Below are 21803 nucleotides of genomic sequence, written 5' to 3'. Positions count from 1 at the left end.
ATTACGATATGACGTGACTCCTAAATGCCCAAAGTGGTTGCGTAAAAAAATATAATTCTGGTAATCAAAACGGCATTAGCAATCTGGGATTGTTAGTGAACGTTTGCTCCTCTTCTTTACAACTTTTTTAATGTACAATTTATTTGGATGGACATGCATTGCTAACATGTGCTGGTATAGTACCTACACACAATTATTGTGGCTTACATGATCGGTACGGTGATTTTCCAGAATGACTGGCTAGAGTGTTATTTATATTCAATTCCTTAGTCGGAAATTATTTTTCCTTGTTTATTTTTAAGACCAAACAGTTGACTGTTGTACCTAAAATAATTTGAATTCTGTTTTTTTTTTGTAAGAAGTAATAATAATGTTATCAAAAGACGTCATCATTGTGGCAAATGTCAAATCTCAGCTGATCAGTCAGACCTGTCCGCGCATTTTCAGAACCAGTTGCAAGATGCTGCAGGCGATTTTCGGCTCACGTGATATAATAATATGCATGGCTTTAGGCTGCCGAGGCCGAGTCGATGACCACGGGGGCGGGGCAATGTCAATATATCCTTAAGTGGCATCTCGGAATTAATCACTGTGCACACTCGGATGCACTTTCAATCTTGTTTCAGTAGTACAGTAGTACGATACGTTCATTCATCGAGGCAGATTTCTTTCATCAATGGATTCCGGTAGATCATGAATAAACAAATGAATCTTTTTCAGATGTTCTTTCAAAGAACCAGTTTCAACTGAGGCAATGTATTCAAATGGATGAATTTAGTCATTTACTAGCGAGTCAGAAGCTTTTGTTTGGTCTTCCATAAACATGTTGCTGGGTACCTTATCAATTTATTCTTTTGGGTCAAAGTTATGTTGAGCTTTCGTCTGTCTTCCATTGACTAACAATTGGGGCATCGTAACGGTGTCTGTCAAGATATCTTTCAGTATTACGTGTAAATCTCCCTTTATCAGCTATATTTATTGTGAGTGCGCTTAACTTTAAACATTCGTGTTTATGTCCTTTATCCCTTGTGTTTTTGCTTGACGTAGGCGTCACACAACACAATTCCGTTCCCAAATGCATTGCAGTAAAACGTGTATCCGAATGCGACAGGGCTTGCCTTTGTTGCTGTTTCCCCAAAATTTTAAACATTCTTGCATTTTGCAACTTAACTACCAATATTTTCTTCCCACGCCGACAAATTCTATGTTTTGACAATAAAAGGATTACCAGGCCAAAAGGCGTATATGGTAATGACTGCCCACGGCTGTCCAAAAAGTTCGCGTGTCTTTATGGAGGTGTCATTCATCTAGATTACTTAGGAGATGTAATAAAAGCAGGTTCACGGACTTAATATTACCTCGGTTTTACAAGAATTGTGCAGTTTTTTGCAATAAGTTTACTTAGAATTTTTACGAGACGTTTGTCGGTGCGAAAATTCACATTAAAATTGTCAACTTCATGTCATTTTACAAGGCTATAAAACAAAATTAAACAGTGGGTAATGCGAGTCATAATGATGCACTTAATGGTTCCGTACACAAACATGGAATAAGACATCGCCAATATTTGTATTTAAATCTTCACATTCAGTTCTCCGTGAACTAATTTACTTATTATCAGTGCCTTCTTCCCCAGTTCTTCCCGTCTTCAACTAATAAACTTCTCTATCATTTGCTAACCTTTATATGTTACCATGCGTAAAGTCTTTGGTTACGGATCCCTAATGAATGCAGATTTTACTGCTTCATAAATAATAGCTTTGACTTAATGGTCTTTTGGCAAATATGACTGCTTAGTGTACATTTTGGTACCGGTTTCTCAAAAAACCCTATTGTTCATTAGACAATGGTTCAATTTAGTGGTAGCCGTTTCAAATATTTCATCAGGTGTTTTAATTTTGCCTGTCAATAATACTAATCAGAGCATACTCTTTATGTTGTGATGATAAATTGAGTGATTGCAAAAAAATTGCTGACAAATCGTCTCTGTATCAAATGGCGGAGTTTTTGCTGCTTTTTCGTAGCGTTTACGACAAAAGAATTGGGTAGTCAACCTCTCAAGGTCTTGTTCGTTACGCTTCAGAAGATTTCACGATTTTCTTTCGACTAGATGGCTCTTTATTCAAATTAATGTATTCAACACGTATTAGCCAGTTTTTTTAATCTGTGTGAAATTTTGTCTCATGCGTCGATTGTTTCACGAATTCCCAAGATCTTTTTTGCATTCAGTAAAAAACTGAACGTGTTGTTGTGTGCCACTGGCATAATCTTCTTTAATGGTTTAATTTATCAATAGTTTTTGTATCTTTTCCATTTTGTGTATTATAACGCAGTCGTCTATTTTATTATAAGAAGCGTAATAATGACCCTGCCATAATTTGTACCGTGTCAAAATTTTATTTTCATGTCTAAAAATTCTGTCTCTTTTTTATTGCATTTATGCTTTGTCTGACATCTTGTAGTGTCTATTGTGTTCGTCGTTGGATTATAATTAGTTTCATTTAATATTTGTAATGAGTTGTCAAGTTTTTTTTCGACAGTTGGTTGACCACTGTTTAATAAGTTGGTTCTGTAGGTATAGCTGTTGTCAATAACGATTTGTATAGTGTCTAGATTTAATGAATTTAACTGTCTTGTGATGCGCCACGTGATTGACAATGCATCTATTAGCTTACAACAGATTTTATAATTTTAATATGTAGTTTTTTGTTCCTAATTAATATTTTTTGTTTGAACCATTGTTGGTTGCATTTAGTTTTTCTGTATCAGTATTGAAATCTCTTACACTATAGTTTTTGCGACTACATTTACCTTACATCTTTGCATTAAGAATTCCACAGTTTTTGTTTCGTGAGTCAAAAGAAATTAAAGATTGAATTGCGTTAATAAGAAATTTAAATCGTGATAAAAGACAGGTTACTACAGATATAAAGATAGTGATTGTCAGTAGACCCTGAAAAAAAGAAGGCGACTGCTGAACATTTTATAGATAGAAAAATTTAATTAAACTGTACCTAGGCTTATATCAAACTGGCTCGAGAACTCGTAGTACTATTACTTCTGCAAAATCTGTTATACCTAGACGAATCAGTTATACAACTTAAAAACTCTTGACCAGTAGCTACTGAAAATTTGGTTTCATTTTGATTGGCGGTCAAGCTATAGATCTCGACTAAACGGGAGTTGCAGTGGTGGGAACGAGAAGAGAGAATAGTCCCATTAACCAGTAGCAGTAATTTTAGCTTTTGTTTGTCAGTACTTTTCTGTTATTATACATCAAGATCATCATCATCATCTCAGCCATAGGACGTCCACTGCTGAAGATAGGCCACCCCCAATGCTTTCCATGTTGCCCGGTTGAAACGGCCTGCGTCCAGCGCCTTCCTGCTACCTTTATGATGTTATTATAGATGCATCAGCACAACTGAGAATGTAAAAGCAGTTCTCTTTACCATAGCATATTTTTGTTACAGGAAAACATAGATCCATCACCGTACAGCCTATCACCAATCTCAGCGAAATCTCAGAAGCTACTCCGCTCCCCCCGGAAGGCGACGCGCAAGATCTCGCGGATCCCGTTCAAGGTTCTGGACGCGCCGGAGTTGCAGGACGACTTCTACCTGAACCTGGTGGACTGGTCCGCGCAGAACGTGCTCAGCGTCGGCCTGGGGAGCTGCGTGTACCTCTGGAGCGCTTGCACTAGCCAGGTGAGATATTTTGGAGATTTCATTATCCTGATCACCCCATCAACAAACCTTTAGAGCACCAGCCAGGTAAGATATTTATTTGGAAACAGCAACTGGTGACGTCGACAGCAGTCTACATTCTACTCAGTCCAAGTAGCATAGGGCTTTACAGATGAAGGTTGAACTGGATCCTCGCCTATTTCTCCTCCGATTCGGATCAGATGTTACGATACAGCGTGTCTCCAGTTTCGGCAAATTCGCAGAAGCTCCGCTCCCTTCTGAAGGAGATGTGGAATGTTGCCATCCCTCTCACGCAAAGCGAGATGCCAGCATGAGCGACGGTGACAGATAGACCCGATACTGCGTTTCGGAGTAGCCCTCAAGATCTCGCGGATCCCGTTCAAGGTTCTGGACGCGCCGGAGTTGCAGGACGACTTCTACCTGAACCTGGTGGACTGGTCCGCGCAGAACGTGCTCAGCGTCGGCCTGGGGAGCTGCGTGTACCTCTGGAGCGCTTGCACTAGCCAGGTGAGATATTCTGGAGATTTCATTATCCTGGTCACCCCATCAACAAACCTTTAGAGCACTAGCCAGGTAAGATATTTATTTGGAAACAGCAACTGGTGACGTCGACAGCAGTCTACATCCTACTTCATTCCAAGTAGTATAGGGCTCCACAGATGAAGGTTGAACCGGATCCTCGCCTATTTCTCCTCCGATTCGGATCAGATGTTACGATACAGCTTGTCTCCAGTTTCGGCAAATTCGCAGAAGCTCCTCCTCACCCTTCTGAAGGAGATGTCTAATGTTGCCATCCCTCTCACGCAAAGCGAGATACCAGCATGAGCGACGGTGACAGATAGACCCGATACTGCGTTTCGGAGTAGCCCTGTAGATCTCGCGGATCCCGTTCAAGGTTCTGGACGCGCCGGAGTTGCAGGACGACTTCTACCTGAACCTGGTGGACTGGTCCGCGCAGAACGTGCTCAGCGTCGGCCTGGGGAGCTGCGTGTACCTCTGGAGCGCTTGCACGAGCCAGGTGAGATATTTTGGAGATTTCATTATCCTGATCACCCCATCAACAAACCTTTAGAGCACCAGCCAGGTAAGATATTTATTTGGAAACAGCAACTGGTGACGTCGACAGCAGTCTACATTCTACTCAGTCCAAGTAGCATAGGGCTTTACAGATGAAGGTTGAACCGGATCCTCGCCTATTTCTCCTCCAATTCGGATCAGATGTTACGATACAGCGTGTCTCCAAACTCGGCAAATTCGCAGAAGCTCCTCCTCTCCCTTCTGAAGGAGATGTCTAATGTTGCCATCCCTCTCACGCAAAGCGAGATACCAGCATGAGCGACGGTGACAGATAGACCCGATACTGCGTTTCGGAGTTGCCCTGTAGATCTCGCGGATCCCGTTCAAGGTTCTGGACGCGCCGGAGTTGCAGGACGACTTCTACCTGAACCTGGTGGACTGGTCCGCGCAGAACGTGCTCAGCGTCGGCCTGGGGAGCTGCGTGTACCTCTGGAGCGCTTGCACGAGCCAGGTGAGATATTCTGGAGATTTCATTATCCTGATCACCACATCAATTAACCTTTAGAGCACCAGCCAGGTAAGATATTTATTTGGAAACAGCAACTGGTGAAGTGGTGACGTCGACAGCAGTCTATATCCTACTTCAGTCCAAGTAGCAAGGCTCTATAGATGGAGATTGAACCGGCTCCTCGCCTATTTCTCCTCCAATAGCGTAACTGCTCATTTTAGTCAATTTCGTCAGCAGCGGTCTTCGTTCTACATCAGTCCAGTAGCATAGGTCTTCACGGATGCACGTTAACCTTTAGAGCACCATACAAGTGTTATAATTAAAAAAAAAAAACATGAGGTCCAGTTAGGTGACTTCTTACAACCTTTTTTTTCGGACTGACAATGCTGATAGCCGTGAGCGGCTTTTTCAGCTTCACCGGACAATAGGTGAGCGCAGATGGCTCTCAACCTCAAGTTCTTACAACCTACATCATGCATTCTTCATCAATCCTAGGATAGACCTCTCCACGATCCTCGGTTCTTCATCGTCAGGCCATTTAGTCTCCAATGCAGAAGGATGATTCTCTCTAATTTCCCTGAAGCGAATAGAGGATTTGGCTTCATAATTCATTCCCCACGTTGTCTTGAAGATAAAGTTTATGGCCTTCAAAAAAGCAGAGCCTCTTATTAGAATAGAAATGGCTGATTTTTGTTTAATCTACTATGTATTGTGCTGTCAAGAAGACAGATATTTATGTTCTTCTATTTTCTTCAAACATTTTCCATGGTTTCATGATAACCGTATGTTTGTTGAAGGTGACGCGGCTGTGCGACTTGTCCTCCGAGGGGAACGCCGTCACATCCGTGGCGTGGAGCGAGAGGGGACACCTGGTGGCCGTCGGGACACAGAAGGGACACATTAGCGTGTGGGACGTCAGTGTTAATAAAGAGGTAAGGACGTGCATTGTTTTGGGAAAGAGCTTTGTTGAAGGTGACGCGGCTGTGCGACTTGTCCTCCGAAGGGAACGCCGTCACATCCGTGGCTTGGAGTGAGAGGGGACACCTGGTGGCCATCGGGATTCGGGACACAGAAGGGACACATTAGCGTGTGGGACGTCAGTGTTAATAAGGAGGTAAGGACGTGCAATGTTTTGGGAAAGAGCTTTGTTGAAGGTGACGCGGCTGTGCGACTTGTCCTCCGAAGGGAACGCCGTCACATCCGTGGCGTGGAGCGAGAGGGGACACCTGGTGGCCGTCGGGACACAGAAGGGACACATTAGCGTGTGGGACGTCAGTGTTAATAAGGAGGTAAGGACGTGCATTGTTTTGGGAAAGAGCTTTGTTGAAGGTGACGCGGCTGTGCGACTTGTCCTCCGAGGGGAACGCCGTCACATCCGTGGCTTGGAGCGAGAGGGGACACCTGGTGGCCGTCGGGACACAGAAGGGACACATTAGCGTGTGGGACGTCAGTGTTAATAAGGAGGTAAGGACGTATATTGTTTATGGGAACTTTTGATGTTTATGATTGAGAAAGAGGTAAAAACGTCTATTGTATGTGATTGAAAGGGAAATAAGAACACCCTTTGTAATTATAATATAGTACTTCCATTTGTCTCTGATTGAAAAGGTAGTAAGAAAGCTTTTTGTCTTTGATTGAGAAAAAGGTAAGAACGCTCTTTGCCTTTGTATGAGAAAGAGGTACGAACGCTTTTTGTGTTTGAGAAAAAGTTAAGAACGCTCTTTGTATTTTAGAGGCAGTTACAAGATCTTTCCTTCTCTCTACCTCATCACTGCTATATCGAATCCAATGAGAGATATATCGACATCACCTAGCGGAATAGTAAACACCAAAATTTAAGCTTTTCTTTCTTCAGTTTATGCTATATGTGGGTGTAGCCACACGGAAAATGTATTAGGAAATGAACTTTTAGGCATAATTTTTACTTCCAGTCCCAACTAACAACATTTTGGCAAACTTATTTTTGTCTATTCGCAGGTAACGAAGCTGCAAGGTCACATAGCCCGTGTGGGCGCGCTCGCGTGGAACGGAGACATGCTGAGTTCAGGGTCGAGGGACAGACATATCAGGCAGAGGGACACGAGGACGCCGGGTAAGAACCTATATCATTGGAAAACAATATAGGACTATGTACTTGTTACAGTCAAAACTCATAATCGGTCAAAACCACTTGACTGCAAAAATCAGTCAAAAGTGATATTGACCAAGGGCATCAGTCAACACCACTTTTGACTGACTTTTGCAGTCAAAAGTGGTTTTGACCGATTATAAGTTTTGAATGTAACATTCGGACTAGAGATGTGACGGAGGTTTGAAAGTTCGAAACATCCGATTGAATTTGCATTTTCGATTCCGATAAATTTTAATTCGAAGATAATTATACTGGAGCTTGATTCATAGGGGTGCGGTGGCGGCGGCGGCCAGCGATCAAAGCGCACTCCGATTTCGATTCCGTCTAACCCATTGGTTCCCAACCTTATTTGAGACGCGCCCCCTTCGACCATACAAAAAATTCCACGCCCCCCTCCTCCAGTCAAGATTATTATTGGTCGTATCGAGCAGACTGGAATGTATTCTTTCAGCGGTCGCAGGTTTTTTATATTTAAGTACACAGATGGCCCGCGCCCCCAGATCTTTGCGTCTCCCTTTGGGGGCGCGCCCCCCACTTTGGAAACCAATGGTCTAACCAAATTAAAAACTCCGCTTCCGATATAATCTACTTCTGTAACATAATGTTACTAAGATCCCTAGACAGACGACGGCACATCAACGGCACGCTGTGGCATTTTAGATGATTGTATTAGATGCTGTTTTGTAACTAAAGTGTGCTTTTTAGTATTAAATGGATTGTCTCTTAATTCAACATCTTCTGAAGACTACAGTTACGAACTCTAATAAAGCGAGCTTGTCCAGAAATTGTCTATTACCTTGAAGGTCTAGGCTAGAAAGGATATTTACTGAAAACTAATAATTATGTGTTTATTTCCAGCGGTCCAATCGTCCCGGGTACTGCAAGGCCATAGACAAGAGGTGTGCGGTCTCAAATGGTCGCCAGACGGCCAGTCCTTGGCGTCAGGAGGCAACGACAACAAACTCTTCGTGTGGTCTATGGTGAGTTTGTATTCCTCTATTGAACCCTTGGCTCTGTTACTGTAATATGATCCTTATTCACTTATCATAAGGTCGAACGAAACCAGATGAATGATATGAGATGTCACGATGGTGATGTATTAAGCTTTATCTGACGTCATCTAGTCGTTAATGTTTTAATCTAAAGTAGATTAGGTATCGGTTTTCATGTTGATGTTTTTAGGCTTCCGTAGCCAAATGGCAAAAAACAAAACCCTTCCTAGATTTTGTATAGTTCCTATGATTTATGATTAATATTATTTGAAAGTTAGTGGGAATGCGGTTTTCAGAAGGCATATAAACATTGTGGTTTTACGCAAAAATCCGTTTTAACTGTTATCTTATTTCCCTATAGCAAAATTACTATCGGTATTAAATGATAGCGAAATTCCCATGCTAATTATTTCGCATCGTTCGTTCGTTCGTTCGTTTCAGCCAAATGACGTCCACTGCTGGACAAAGGCCTCCTAATTGTTTCGCATATGACGATAATAATACAATGGATTCCTATTGCAATTCATTCTAAGGAATGTATTAAAAAAACATTAATATTGTCAAAAAATTATAATTACCTAGATTAATATCAGTTAATCGACGAAAGTACATCAGAATATAATTTTTTTGTTGAAAAATCACCCACAATGTTACATATTTACTTGCCTATATGAAACGGTCACGCGCGGAAAAGTAACGTTTTTCATCAAAACTTATTATTCCATCAAAAATAACAATTCGTCGTTATCATAGAAAAATATGTTTTATTGTATTGCTATCAAATTCAATACTAATAATATCTTTATTTGCTTGTTTTACATGTTGTAACATCATGTAGCTTATTAACCTTATGTAGACCTTCACCTACTAGATAAATCATAGAACAGTGTCCTGATCTATTATATGACGTCACATGCTTTATCATTACAATAGTTTTGATAGACGAATTAAGAAAATATAAAGTACAATGGAACTTAAAATCGAGTAACGAATGAACGCTGGCAGTAACTGATACGAATACTATACATATCTTCTATCTATATATATAAAAATGAAACCCGTTTCGCGTTGTCACGGCATCACGTGTAAACGGCTGAACCGATTTCGATAATTCTTTTTTTTAAATGTTTGTGGAAGTCCAAGGATGGTTCTTACGGAAAAAAATATTAAGAAAATCTCTACGCTAAGGCGGTACGAAGTTCGCCGGGTCAGCTAGTTATTGATAAATATATGAGTATTAAAAGTTCTAAAGATACTTAATATCTATTAGTATGCCACATCCTGTCTATCAGATACTACAGAAATAATCTCACGCGGTCTTCATGATATTTCTCTATATGGATAAATATCATAGAAATGAAATGAACTTTATTGTGAATGTGAATTTAGGTAAACAATAGCAGATACCTACATGGCTTAATAATAGAAACGCTCCAAATTCTACCTTTTCAGGCGTATTCACAAATTATACAAATATTATTACATTTAGATTAGAAATTATACAATATAGTATTATTCGAATATAGTACTATTACCACCGAAAAAAAGTTACTCAATCTATCTATCTCCCGGGATTCCTCAGCCATAAGAACCTTGACTGGTTGGGTTTAATTGGATGACAAAATAATATAGATCCTGGATATACAGGATTTGTAGTGGTGGAAAACAGAGGTAAGATTAGTCCTGTAGATATCGCAATATGTAGCTGGTGAACCAAACCCGAATATTGCCAAAACGATATTCTTCATCATCAATCTTAACCAGGGATGTTATGGATATCCGTAACCGTAACCGAAACTTTCGGATATCCAAAATAAAAAAATATCCGAAACCGTAACCGTAACCGATTCAAATGTGTCGGATAGTTTCGGATGTAGGCAGTTTAATTGTTTTTTGTATAGCATTATTTATGTAAAGGTATACAGCCTGATTTACCTTATAATGCCATCTAGTATCAATTTTTATTTTTTTATTCGATGTAAAGTGGGCGGCCATGAATGAACCGTGTTGGAAAACTATTGCAAATTGCATTCTAAAGCACAGGTATCCGTAACCGTATCCATACCGAAACTACATATCCATAACATTCCTAATCTTAACCCATAATTCTTGTTTCAGCATTCAACGTCACCAGTGCAAACCTACTCCTCCCACGTAGCAGCAGTCAAAGCGATCGCGTGGTCGCCGCACCAACACGGCCTCTTAGCATCTGGTGGCGGCACCGCTGACCGCTGCATACGGTTTTGGAATACGCTGACGTCACAGCCGCAGCAGTGTGTTGATACAGGTAATTAATTTGGCCTTAGATTTTCAGGTCATTTAATCTCCATTGTAGGATCTGTAGTAGGCTAGTAGAACGGCCCTCTAACTTGCAAGAGGCAAATGGAAGATGCTGCATACGTTTCTGGAACACTGAGGTCACAGCCGCAGCAGTGTGTTTATTGATTTATTTATTTTTATTTTTCTTTATTCTGAAAACTACATATTATTGGTTTTAACTTCAACGTCAGGTTTCAACTGCAGCACTACTCTCTCTCTTCTAGCTTACGAGAGGCGACGATTTGGCCATTCCTCCTCAATCTGCCCCAACCCAGCGCTTGATGTTCGCATATTGGTCCCTTGCCTGCCGTGGCGCTACTCTAGTTTTCATACAATTTCTAAGAGGGTAACGCACGTCGCATATGTCATTTTACGGGAAGAGGAACTATCCGGCTAACGGTTTTATCATTTCGGTAGAAATTATAAAAGCGTGCACCCTAAAAACCACTCTTATCCGATACGAAATAAGAGCGAGTTGACTAATGCAACCGTTGCTCTTGACCTATCATCAAATGTGCTTACGTAACGATAAAAAAGATACCAAGTGCAAGATCAGTGCCCTACACAGTTACAAAACCAATCGTGCATGACGTAGTCCCGTTTTTATAATCGATTTGCCGCTTTTCAATGTCCCATAGACTATTTTCTAATATGTGTTGCATAATTTTAAACTTTATTGAATAGTGTACAAGGTTTAATTTTAATTATTTTGGTTGCAGGATCACAAGTGTGCAACTTAGCGTGGTCAAAACACTCGAGCGAGCTAGTGTCAACGCACGGGTACTCACAAAACCAGATCCTAGTATGGAAGTACCCTTCGTTAACACAGGTAAAGTACTATTAAATTAATATGACTCAGAAATTATCAAAAATTGTCAAAAAATGTTATAAAGAAATGCCACATTATCTTCATTTCACTTTAGAATGAAAATGCCATTTGACTATCAGCAGAAAAAAAACAAATCTTATATTCCCTAAAAAGCAATAAAATCTTAAAAATTAAGATATATTTAAAGGCCGTTTCATCGGGTCATTTGCTGGCCACTGTAGCTATAGTTTTTTTTATAATAACCTCGGAATTATTCGGATACTAGCTATCCGCCCGCGGCTTCGCCCGCGTGGAATTTTGTCTGTCACAGAAAAACTATATCGCGCGCGTCCCTATTTCAAAAACCGGGATAAAAACTATCCTATGTCCTTTCCCGGGACTCAAACTATCTCTATGCCAAATTTAATCAAAATCGGTTTAGTGGTTTAGGCGTGAAAGCAAGACAGACAGAGTTACTTTCGCATTTATAATATTAGTATAGATTACTTATAAATTATCATTATCTTTTACTTAATTAACACTTCTTATTCTTACAGGTGGCTAAACTAACCGGCCATTCCTACCGAGTGCTATACCTGGCTCTATCGCCAGACGGCGAAGCCATAGTAACGGGCGCCGGCGACGAAACGCTGCGTTTCTGGAACGTTTTCTCCAAAACGCCATCGCACAAAGAGAACAAAAGCGTCCTCAACCTCTACACTGCACTAAGATAAGTGGCATAAGTGAAATAAGTGGCACTTATACTAAAATAGTGCGTCCGCACTTAATTTTATACACCCCAAAACTGGGCAATCGGAGGAAGACGAAAGCGTGATACAATTTGTATAATTATACAAACCTATATCAATAGTGTACAATTGTATAAACTTATACACAAATCTCGAGGAAGATATATCGAAAGACATTAACCAAACGTGTTTAGAGTGTTATTATATTTTGTAGTTGTTTATTTAGGTTATTTATTAGAGAACCGCTGAAGCAGTGTGTACATATCGCCTATTACTACTTAGTACTACTTGTACATTTTTTATTATTATTTAAGAATTATGATTCTTGTGTTCAGAAACTGTGTTGCGGTTGTTTTGTCAAATATATTACTCATCTGAAATGTAGCTATTGATGTAAATAAAATATCTTAGAGACAAAACAACTCAAAGCAGTTTTGGCCCGTATTCCGACACTATTCTCAAAACCATTTTATGTACGAATTCACTCCTGTGATTGGTTAAACTTAATATTTGTACCAAGCACAGGATTTGACCTCGTCTTGAATAGATTAAAACTTGAGAATCGGGTCTTAATACGGGCCCAGTAATGCTAAATTATTTCTAAATAGTGTCGGAACATTAACAGTCAATAAATAAAGTATATTATGTTCGGATACTCATTTGTGAAATGTATTTAGCTGTCATAACAGGCGTTGTTAGAAATTGTTCTATAAAAATCGTCTTTGTTTTGTTCCTATATTTTTTCTTAGGCTGCTTTCCTTTAGATGGCATCAGGCACAATTCTCATACAACTTTAGAAATAATCGAATCATATGTTTTGAATTACTTTCAGTAGGGCTACTCCGAAACGCTGTTTACGTAGTTTCGAATCTATCTGTCCCCGTCGCTTATGCTGGCATCTTGCTTTGCGTGAGAGAGATGGCAACATTTGAAACTTCGGATTACGTTTCTCGGAGTAACCCCGCAGTTCACTGAATAGTTTTTATTAATTTCAGTTTACTCCGTCCTTTAACTAACGTTTTATTCAATTAAAATTGTCCAATTGTGAGATTAAGTGTTGCCTGATGCTAATTTGATTTTTATAGTGAGAATTAATTAGTGCCAATCAAATAATTACGAAATATTTGCGATAATATATGTTTCTGTGAATCAGAAAAGCTGGTCTGTAAAATGTTTTTGACTTTCATTCCTTTCGCATTTTGGAATGCTCTTATATCGTGTTGTTTGTTGTTTTTTCTTCTACGTTTTTATCATTGGCAACACAATGGAAATGTCAATTTGACATTGACAGGTCTTTTTTTTACATTTTTGATCTCTGATCACAAATACTTTTTCAAAATGGTTCAATGACCTAAAACAAGAAATAATTAATCTCAAGAATTATGTTCAAGCCGGTATTTCTTGATACAATTTACATGTTATCAAACGTTTTCTAAACATTGTTATGTGAAGAAAAAACATCTTTCAACACGGCATATAGTGTATTTTTCTATCAATGTACATAAGTTTGTGTATCAATCATTTATAAATGCACTTTGAGCTGTTTTATTTGGTACTTATGTAAAAACATGGTGTTAATATTTATGTATTTAAGAATCTTGCTACACTGGCGACACTGATGACAAGCAAATTTTATAATGTGGCAACATTGTAAAATACTGTCAATTTGTATGCCTTATTAGCACGAGTCTTATACATTGACGTTTTGACTAATTTATATGTGAATGAATTTTTAGACCGACTTGGTTATATTTATGTTTTTATACAGATATTTCTGATTAACTACTATTTGATTTGATCATTACTTATATTCGATGTGTGATTTGCCTAAATTTTTAAAAGTAGTTACTAATTTAGTTGTTTTTTTTGTTTCAGTTAAATTATTGGTGTTTTGTGTATATCTTTTCAGTTGAGAGAACGGGACGTGTATTATCTATAACATAACCATCTCGTTTTCTCAAATGTTCTTTATTGCACTTCAAAGTTCCGGCTACGTGGCGAAAAATAGGTAACAAAATTATGGTATAGTAGGTATTTAATTTGTGTGATTACGAATCCAATTTCCTTGCTTTATTAATAATGACTAATATACTTGAAAAATTAACTGTAATTTATAATTTGCATTTACAAAAGACTAAAAGCAAAGAGGTTGGAATCTCCGAATTTCTTAATTTATCAATTAAAATTTAAGTTCTAAATTATATTGGGTGCCTCAGATGATCTCATTATAGTACGATCATGAAACTTCATTATTATGATTAGTTGTAGCAGGGATGTATGTATTTTTCTTTTTATTTATTTCTTGTGTATAACATAAGTTAGAATAAGGTAACTTTGGTACTTTACTTGCACTTGATTGGGTAAAATAGTAATTTAAATCCATTCTTGTCTATTGGGCCACTATGTTGAGCGATTTCGATATATCCCACTCTTTCCCTCATGGCTTTTTCAGTGTTAGCGACAGAGATGGATAGAGTTGAATGTATTGAAGTTGTTTTACATTGAGCTTTGACTTATTTTCTTTGGTGTCGAAATAAATGTGATTTTAAATAACTGTAGATTGAACTTGAAAACGAAACCCCTTTATGGAAATTATAGTGCTATATCACTTGTTAATTAATTAATAGCTGTTCAAGTATTTGTCTCTTTCTGTTAGACATTGATTTCAATGTAATAAAAAGAGAACAGTGTTTTGCTTGAAACAGTAAAAGTGGAGCGTTTAAGTTTTTATAATTATGGGGGTTTTGAATTTTAATTAATACATTTGGTGATTGCTATACTTTATCGTACAGTCAATCGTAGTTTGCCTTTTCGATGTCATTAGTTTTTGTGGTGGTTTTTAGAGGTAACCTCTATTGGAATATTTTAGTGTGCTGTGTATTGAATCAATATTTGTGTGTGTACTATAATGTATATTATTGGTTTATGTGCAATGTAGGTTACTTGATAGTATCAAATTTGCTGTGCTTGGACTGATTTGGACATCGGTAACTAATCTGAAAATTTTAAATACCTTTAAAGTCAAGAAATATAATAGAATTGTTAATAAAATAGATTTCTAACAAGTACTTGTGTGTACTGTTGGCTAAATCATGATTATGGATCATGACTCATGCAAAAATCCCTATCTAATTCACAGTTCTAGATGAGTTTTTTCTTGGTACTATTGAAAGAGTTCAATGATTGGTATTTAAAACTTATTTGTTTTAACATAAATAACCGGATGGCTAACAAAATAATTTAGAAGAATTAGTTATTGGTCTTCCTAAGTCGTGTCCAGTTAGACAAGCAAATGAAATATCCTAAAGTACTAGATGTTAAGCGAAACGGAATTATATTTGATGCCAAATATTAACGTACTATAAGATAGCTTAGCGGCTTTGCCATGTTAAAAACATGTTTTTGACTTACATGAAATATTTCATTACTTTGTTTAAATCTGATTTGTATCTTTTTTTGGTTACTAATATTATTGGATTCCTTTTGAATGATAAGGCTCCTCCCTTATCATTCAAAAGGAATCCAATAAATGGATGACCCTTCATGTCAGATTATGTGACGTCACTAGAGACTTCATTTAGTGACTTCTTGTATCGTATGTCATTTAAATCGACACGTAATATTTGACAGTTGATTTATGTATCGGTGGACTATGATAAATAAATACAATAGTAAATAAATACAGTATGGTATGATTGTGCTCATATTTGTTATAAATAATATTTAGTTATTCCCGTACAGTCAACCGTAGAATGTGTAGACAATATACACTTTATTCCATAAGTAGTTTGGCTGTATATACGAGACAGTGCAATAATTTTACGGTGGACTGTATATATTTTTTGTAAGTCAAGTGGGTTCATACGAAATATAGTAATAAATAGTGTATTTCATGGGATAATATTTTGTGTTGGTAAATGTTATTATTTATGATAATAATCTTCTTTCTACGCTATCATTGATTTCTTAGTTTTTCTATAATGACGTTCCACGCAAAATATAAATTAGTATTTACTTGCCAAGTAATGAAACTTTTACTTTATTTTATTTATGTATCATGTAAACTACTTTTATTTTCGTATGGACTAAAAGCCGTCAAAGTATAAATATTACGTTGTTTTGTAATACTTATCCGTATTCCGTTAGGGTGAACTAATTGTAATAGAAGTATTTAAATATGTCATATTATATTTCACTGCTGTATAAACATTTTGCTTTAGCAAATCTCAGCATTATATTTCAACAAATAATACACATCGACTGTAAAAAGTTAGCGAATTATTAATATATCGTCTGCTTATATTTGATGTGTATTATTTAATATTATCACTGCTAATAAAACCCAACCCTAACAAAGTAACATCCTTAGCTATAGGACCTTAAATTGTAAAGTAAATGAAGATTTATTTATATATAAAGAAAACTAATATATTATATTATGCAATGCACTTTAGTAAATATAGACTGATAATAATTTAGTGTGTAACAACTTATGTGAATGTAGTATTTTGAAATTAAAATTGTGTGAAATTAATACTCTCGTTTTAATCTTGTCTGTTTTTCCTAAAATCCTCGTAAAAGGATGTACAGGAGCGTCAAATAGTTCGTAACACCCAAAGTGGCCAACCTTATTCTAATGTAACTTTTTGACGCTGACTGTACCTTATCGAAATGAACTGTCCTATGCATGACATTGACAGTGGGGCGCCACCGTCAATACCGGATCGCTGGTTCCGATTTTTACCATGTTGGAAACCATATAGTTGAACGATGCTGGTAGCGCCCCCCTGTCATTGAGTTTGGTGGGACAGTTCAGCGTGGGTCATCTCTAACGAATATCTGACTGTCTATTGACAGTAATTACTTACAGAAAGGATTGTATTATTAGGTAGATTAAGGGCAAATCGACCAAACAAGAGTAATATTAATCTCAGAATAAATCGTCAGTTTTCACATAAATATTTCCCATACTGAAATTGTCAATGTGTCAGCTATACCAGGAGTTAATCTCGGATAAAAGTTTGGTCGAATCGGGCCTAAATACAGGGTGTCCCAAAAACAATGGATAACCCTGTAACCATCGATAGGCCTTGCCATGATCTCCCTAACGTCAATTTTTGACCCCAGTAAAAATATCACCGATTTCAAGATTTTTAACCCTTAAATGCATGATTTTTTATTTAGTTATGAAAAAAATATTTCAATTAGGTTTTTAGTCACAGATAGGGGGGAAAATAATAAAAAAAATCTTAGTACGAAAAAAAAGTATATTTTTGAAAAATAACAGTTTGTAGCCAAATGTCTACACCATGCGTTTGTATGCCATAAAATTGTTCTATGGTTTGCTTATTTGGCTTTTCTTTTCAGCATATTTGGCTCGCTATCTGAAAAGGAAATTGAGGCAGCTCTTGCTGCATTAAATGATGGTGCAGTCTCAGAAGATGATGAAAATTTAGATGGTGATAACATCGATTATTACGGGATTTATTGCATGATCTGAATGAGGAGTCCATAGATCATAATGTACCCTTGGAACATAACGAAGACCCTCCCATAGTCTATGAAGAGGAGCACATGTTAGATGGTGTTTCCATGGCGGAACCTGTGGCGGGTACTTCATCGCAATCAAGTTCAGGTATTCCAGGAATTGCTGATCACGTAGCCGTACGGGTCACGTAGATGATTTGGAAAAAAAGAAATTTACCATGGGACGAAGATGGCATTGCTTTTTTAGGGGATTCGGAACTGCCCACAGAAATACCTGACCTGGAGGAGCCATTTCAGATCTTTATCAAGTTCATAAACGATGACATTGTTTCGAAAATTGTAGTCGAAACGAATTTATACATTACTCAAAAAGGGTTTACTTCAAATATTCGTATTCTATTAAGACGAATCTCAATAGAACTGACACGAAACACCATCTGAACTAATATACGCTCCTCTTCATAGACTATGGGAGGGTCTCCGTTATGTTCCAAGGGTAAGGTCTTCGTTATGTTCCAAGGGTAGATTATGATCTATGGACTCCTCGTCAAGATCATGCAATAAATCCTGTAAGTTTGGGTAAAAATCGATGTTATCATCATCTACATTTTCATCATCTTCTGAGACTGCACCATAATTTAAAGCAGCGAGCTGCCTCAATTTCCTTTTCAGATAGCGAGCCAAACATGCTGAAAAGAAAAGCCAAATAAGCAAACCATGGAACAATTCCTATCCGAACAATTTTAGGGCATAAACGCATGGTGTAGACATTTGGTTACATACACAAAAACCAAGTCGAAGGCACATTCGGGATAGATTACCAAAAAATAAGTTATAATAATGAATTCTAACATTATTTCTAACACGTATGTATTTTTTTCCAATCGTTTTAGCAATTAATTCTCACTGAATCCGAAATTCAAATACCACAAATTTTAACACTACCAATTTTTTCTCTTTCGCGGTCGCTACGTCAAATATCGGTAATTTTTTTTTCAAATCTACCTTCATTTGCGGTTTTTTTATTTTTATTATGTTTCCTATGATATTAGCGTACGTTCAGAAACGCTTATAGAATGTGTTACTTTTTATAATTAAAAAAGTACTTCGTAGACAAATGGCAACACTATGCATTTAAGGGTTAAGTTTTTGTGCATTTTTAGAAAATTGCCACCTGCGATTACTTTTTCTCATGCCATTTCTACAAATGAGGATACTTTTCAATCTAGTTTTTTTCCTTATCACAAGGGATAGTTGGGCTATCAAAAGAAAAGATCAAAGTTCAACAAACTAGTTTGAAAGTATGAAAATTTTAACAAATTGCAGAAAAGAAGGAAAAATTAATTCATTGTCTTGCACTTTTGATCAGCCATCGTGTAAAAAAAATGTAGGAAGACCATCATGCCCATTACCTTAAAAACTTCCTTGGTTAATTGAGATTCTAAAAAGGTATCACAAGCGTATGTATCCTGTATTATTTTTATCTTATGGCTACTTGAATAGCAACTAGTATGAAAACTGCAAAAATGAGTTTTTCTCGTAATAGTTAAACTAGGACTGCATAGTGGCATTAAATACAAATGGATAACTTTTAGCGTAGGAATTTTGATAAAGTAACATTTTATCATCATCATCATCATCATTTCAGCCATAGGACGTCCACTGCTGAACATAGGCCTGTACCCTAATGCTTTTCATAATGACCGCTTGGTAGCGGCCTGTATACCTACAGCACCTTCCTGCTTACCTTTATGAGGTCGTCGGTCCACTTTGTAGGTGGACGTCCTACGATGCGCTTTCCGGTACGTAGCCTCCACTTGAACCCTGTTGCCCCATTGGCCGTCCGTTCTGCGTTTTTGTGATTACTTATTTTTTGTTTTACACCTTATAAATGTGCCTATAGATAGATGCCCGTGATGATACACGGCTCAGAAACGTGGATTTTTTTGCACAGCGTGCTATGGAAGGGGCTATGCTCGGGTTTCTTTACGAAACCGTATCAGAAATTAGGAGACCTGTAAACGAACTAAAGTCGCTGACATAGCCCGACGGATCAGCAAGCTGAAGTGGCAAAGGGCAAGGCACAGTAGTTCGCAGAACTGAGGCAGCAGGGTTCAAGTGGAGGCTACGTACCGGAAAGCGCATCGTAGGACGTCCACCTACAAAGTGGACCGACGACCTCATAAAGGTAAGCAGGAAGGTGCTGTATACAGGCCGCTACCAAGCGGTCATTATGAAAATCATTGGGGTACAGGCCTATGTTCAGCAGTGGACGTCCTATGGCTGAAATGATGATGATGATGATGATAAAATGTTGCTTTATTAAAATTCCTACGCTAAAAATTATCCATTTGTATTTAATGCCACTATGCAGTCCTAGTTTAACTATTACGAGAAAAACTCATTTTTGCAGTTTTCATACTAGTTGCTATTCAAGTAGCCATAAGATAAAAATAATACAGGATACATACGCTTGTGATACCTTTTTAGAATCTCAATTAACCAAGGAAGTTTTTAAGGTAATGGGCACGATGGTCTTCCTACATTTTTTTTACACGATGGCTGATCAAAAGTGCAAGACAATGAATTAATTTTTCCTTCTTCTCTGCAATTTGTTAAAATTTTCATACTTTCAAACTAGTTTGTTGAACTTTGATCTTTTCTTTTGATAGCCCAACTATCCCTTGTGATAAGGAAAAAAACTAGATTGAAAAGTATCCTCATTTGTAGAAATGGCACGAGAAAAAGTAATCGCAGGTGGCAATTTTCTAAAAATGCACAAAAACTTAAAAATCTTGAAAACGGTGATATTTTTACTGGGGTCAAAATTGGACGTTAGGGAGACCATAGCGAGGCCTATCGATGGTTACAGGGTTATCCATTGTTTTTGGGACACCCTGTATAATGCTAGAAGAACTTTGTACAAGTAAAATGTTGGTTAATATTATGTTAATGATATAAGTAATTAATGAATGCACTAACTAGCAATGCTAGCAATGTGATTTCAACGACACATGAATACATAGTATTCAGTTCAGGTGCAGTTCGGCTGCATTACAAATTACTTTTACAATATTTACGGTAATTACCGGTTAATTGTTATAGGGATGTAAAGAATGCGAGAGTGAAACGAAAATCGTGTAGAAGCTACGATTATAAAATTGTCACATGAATCAGTTTAAGTCCCGTTATAACTAGGGACAATTTTGTCCCTATTAATGTAGTGTATCTCTTATGCCCGTTTTCACCATCAATCCCTTATTTTTAAGTGACCCCTATGGTAACACAACAGGAATTATATTTTCATAGGGGTCTCTTAAAAATTAGGAATTGATGGTGAAAGCGGGCATAAACTTGCGATCTTGTCGCTCGAAAAAATAATTAGGCCTTATAAAAAAAGTATTACTTATATTGGTATAGGGTTAATTTTAAACAGATGCTAAATTCTATGCTTTTTCTAATGCCCCTTGTATGATCTGCTGCTCTTAATTAAGTGGCATGAATAATTTGATACGATAGTTAAAAAAGTATGCACGTGCAATTGGTACAATTTTATAATAGCTAGAACTAATTCACCATTTCATTTGGCTAGTAAAGGTTAGTTTACATCGTTTGATGTTTTGTAGAGTCACTAAGTAGAAGACGGGATTGTGAGAAAAGAAAAACTCCCCACTCCTGTTTCTTTTTCATTTGACAAAATTAAAAACTTTAAGTAAGTAGGTACCTATCTAAGCGTATATAAGTTCTTCCCCCTAGACAAAGTGGCATTTGTAGTTCTATTTAATTCCAAAATCGTTTTTCTTCAGTAACGTCTATTAGCTACTTCGTCTGTAAAGCGATCACGAAGAATCTTACAAATATTCGTTGTCTTGTGGGCAGGCCCCCCACTAGGACCTAGGTGGACTTACGATCTGGTGAAGATCGCGGGAGGTGCCTGGATCGGCGCAGGATCAGTCTTTGTGGAAATCCTTGGAGGAGGCATTTGTCCAGCAGTGGACGTCATTCGGCTGAAACGATTTGTTGTCTAGGCTAGAAGTGGATTGAAGAATGCTTCCTAAATGTGTTGCATGTAAACTCACCTTAGT

General features: G+C 37.6%; 1 protein-coding gene across 1 annotated transcript in view; it reads left to right on the top strand.

Moving 5' to 3' along the window:
- The window catches only part of LOC135079755 (fizzy-related protein homolog), a 42699-nt gene extending 25934 nt beyond the window's left edge, over window positions 1–16765 (top strand). Inside the window, exons 3-9 of the mRNA XM_063974364.1 lie at window positions 3474–3707; window positions 6030–6164; window positions 7210–7324; window positions 8222–8343; window positions 10474–10642; window positions 11394–11503; window positions 12040–16765. Coding sequence (XP_063830434.1) covers window positions 3474–3707; window positions 6030–6164; window positions 7210–7324; window positions 8222–8343; window positions 10474–10642; window positions 11394–11503; window positions 12040–12216 — 1062 coding nt within the window. The 3' untranslated portion in view covers window positions 12217–16765. The remainder of the gene's footprint in view (window positions 1–3473; window positions 3708–6029; window positions 6165–7209; window positions 7325–8221; window positions 8344–10473; window positions 10643–11393; window positions 11504–12039) is intronic.
- The last annotated feature ends 5038 nt before the right edge of the window (window positions 16766–21803 follow it).

Source organism: Ostrinia nubilalis, chromosome 2 (genome assembly GCF_963855985.1).
Source record: "Ostrinia nubilalis chromosome 2, ilOstNubi1.1, whole genome shotgun sequence".
In the NCBI taxonomy this organism is placed as follows: Eukaryota; Metazoa; Arthropoda; class Insecta; order Lepidoptera; family Crambidae; genus Ostrinia; species Ostrinia nubilalis.
The sequence above is the reverse complement of the archived record's forward strand: the minus strand, read 5'-3'. Positions and strand labels throughout refer to the sequence as shown.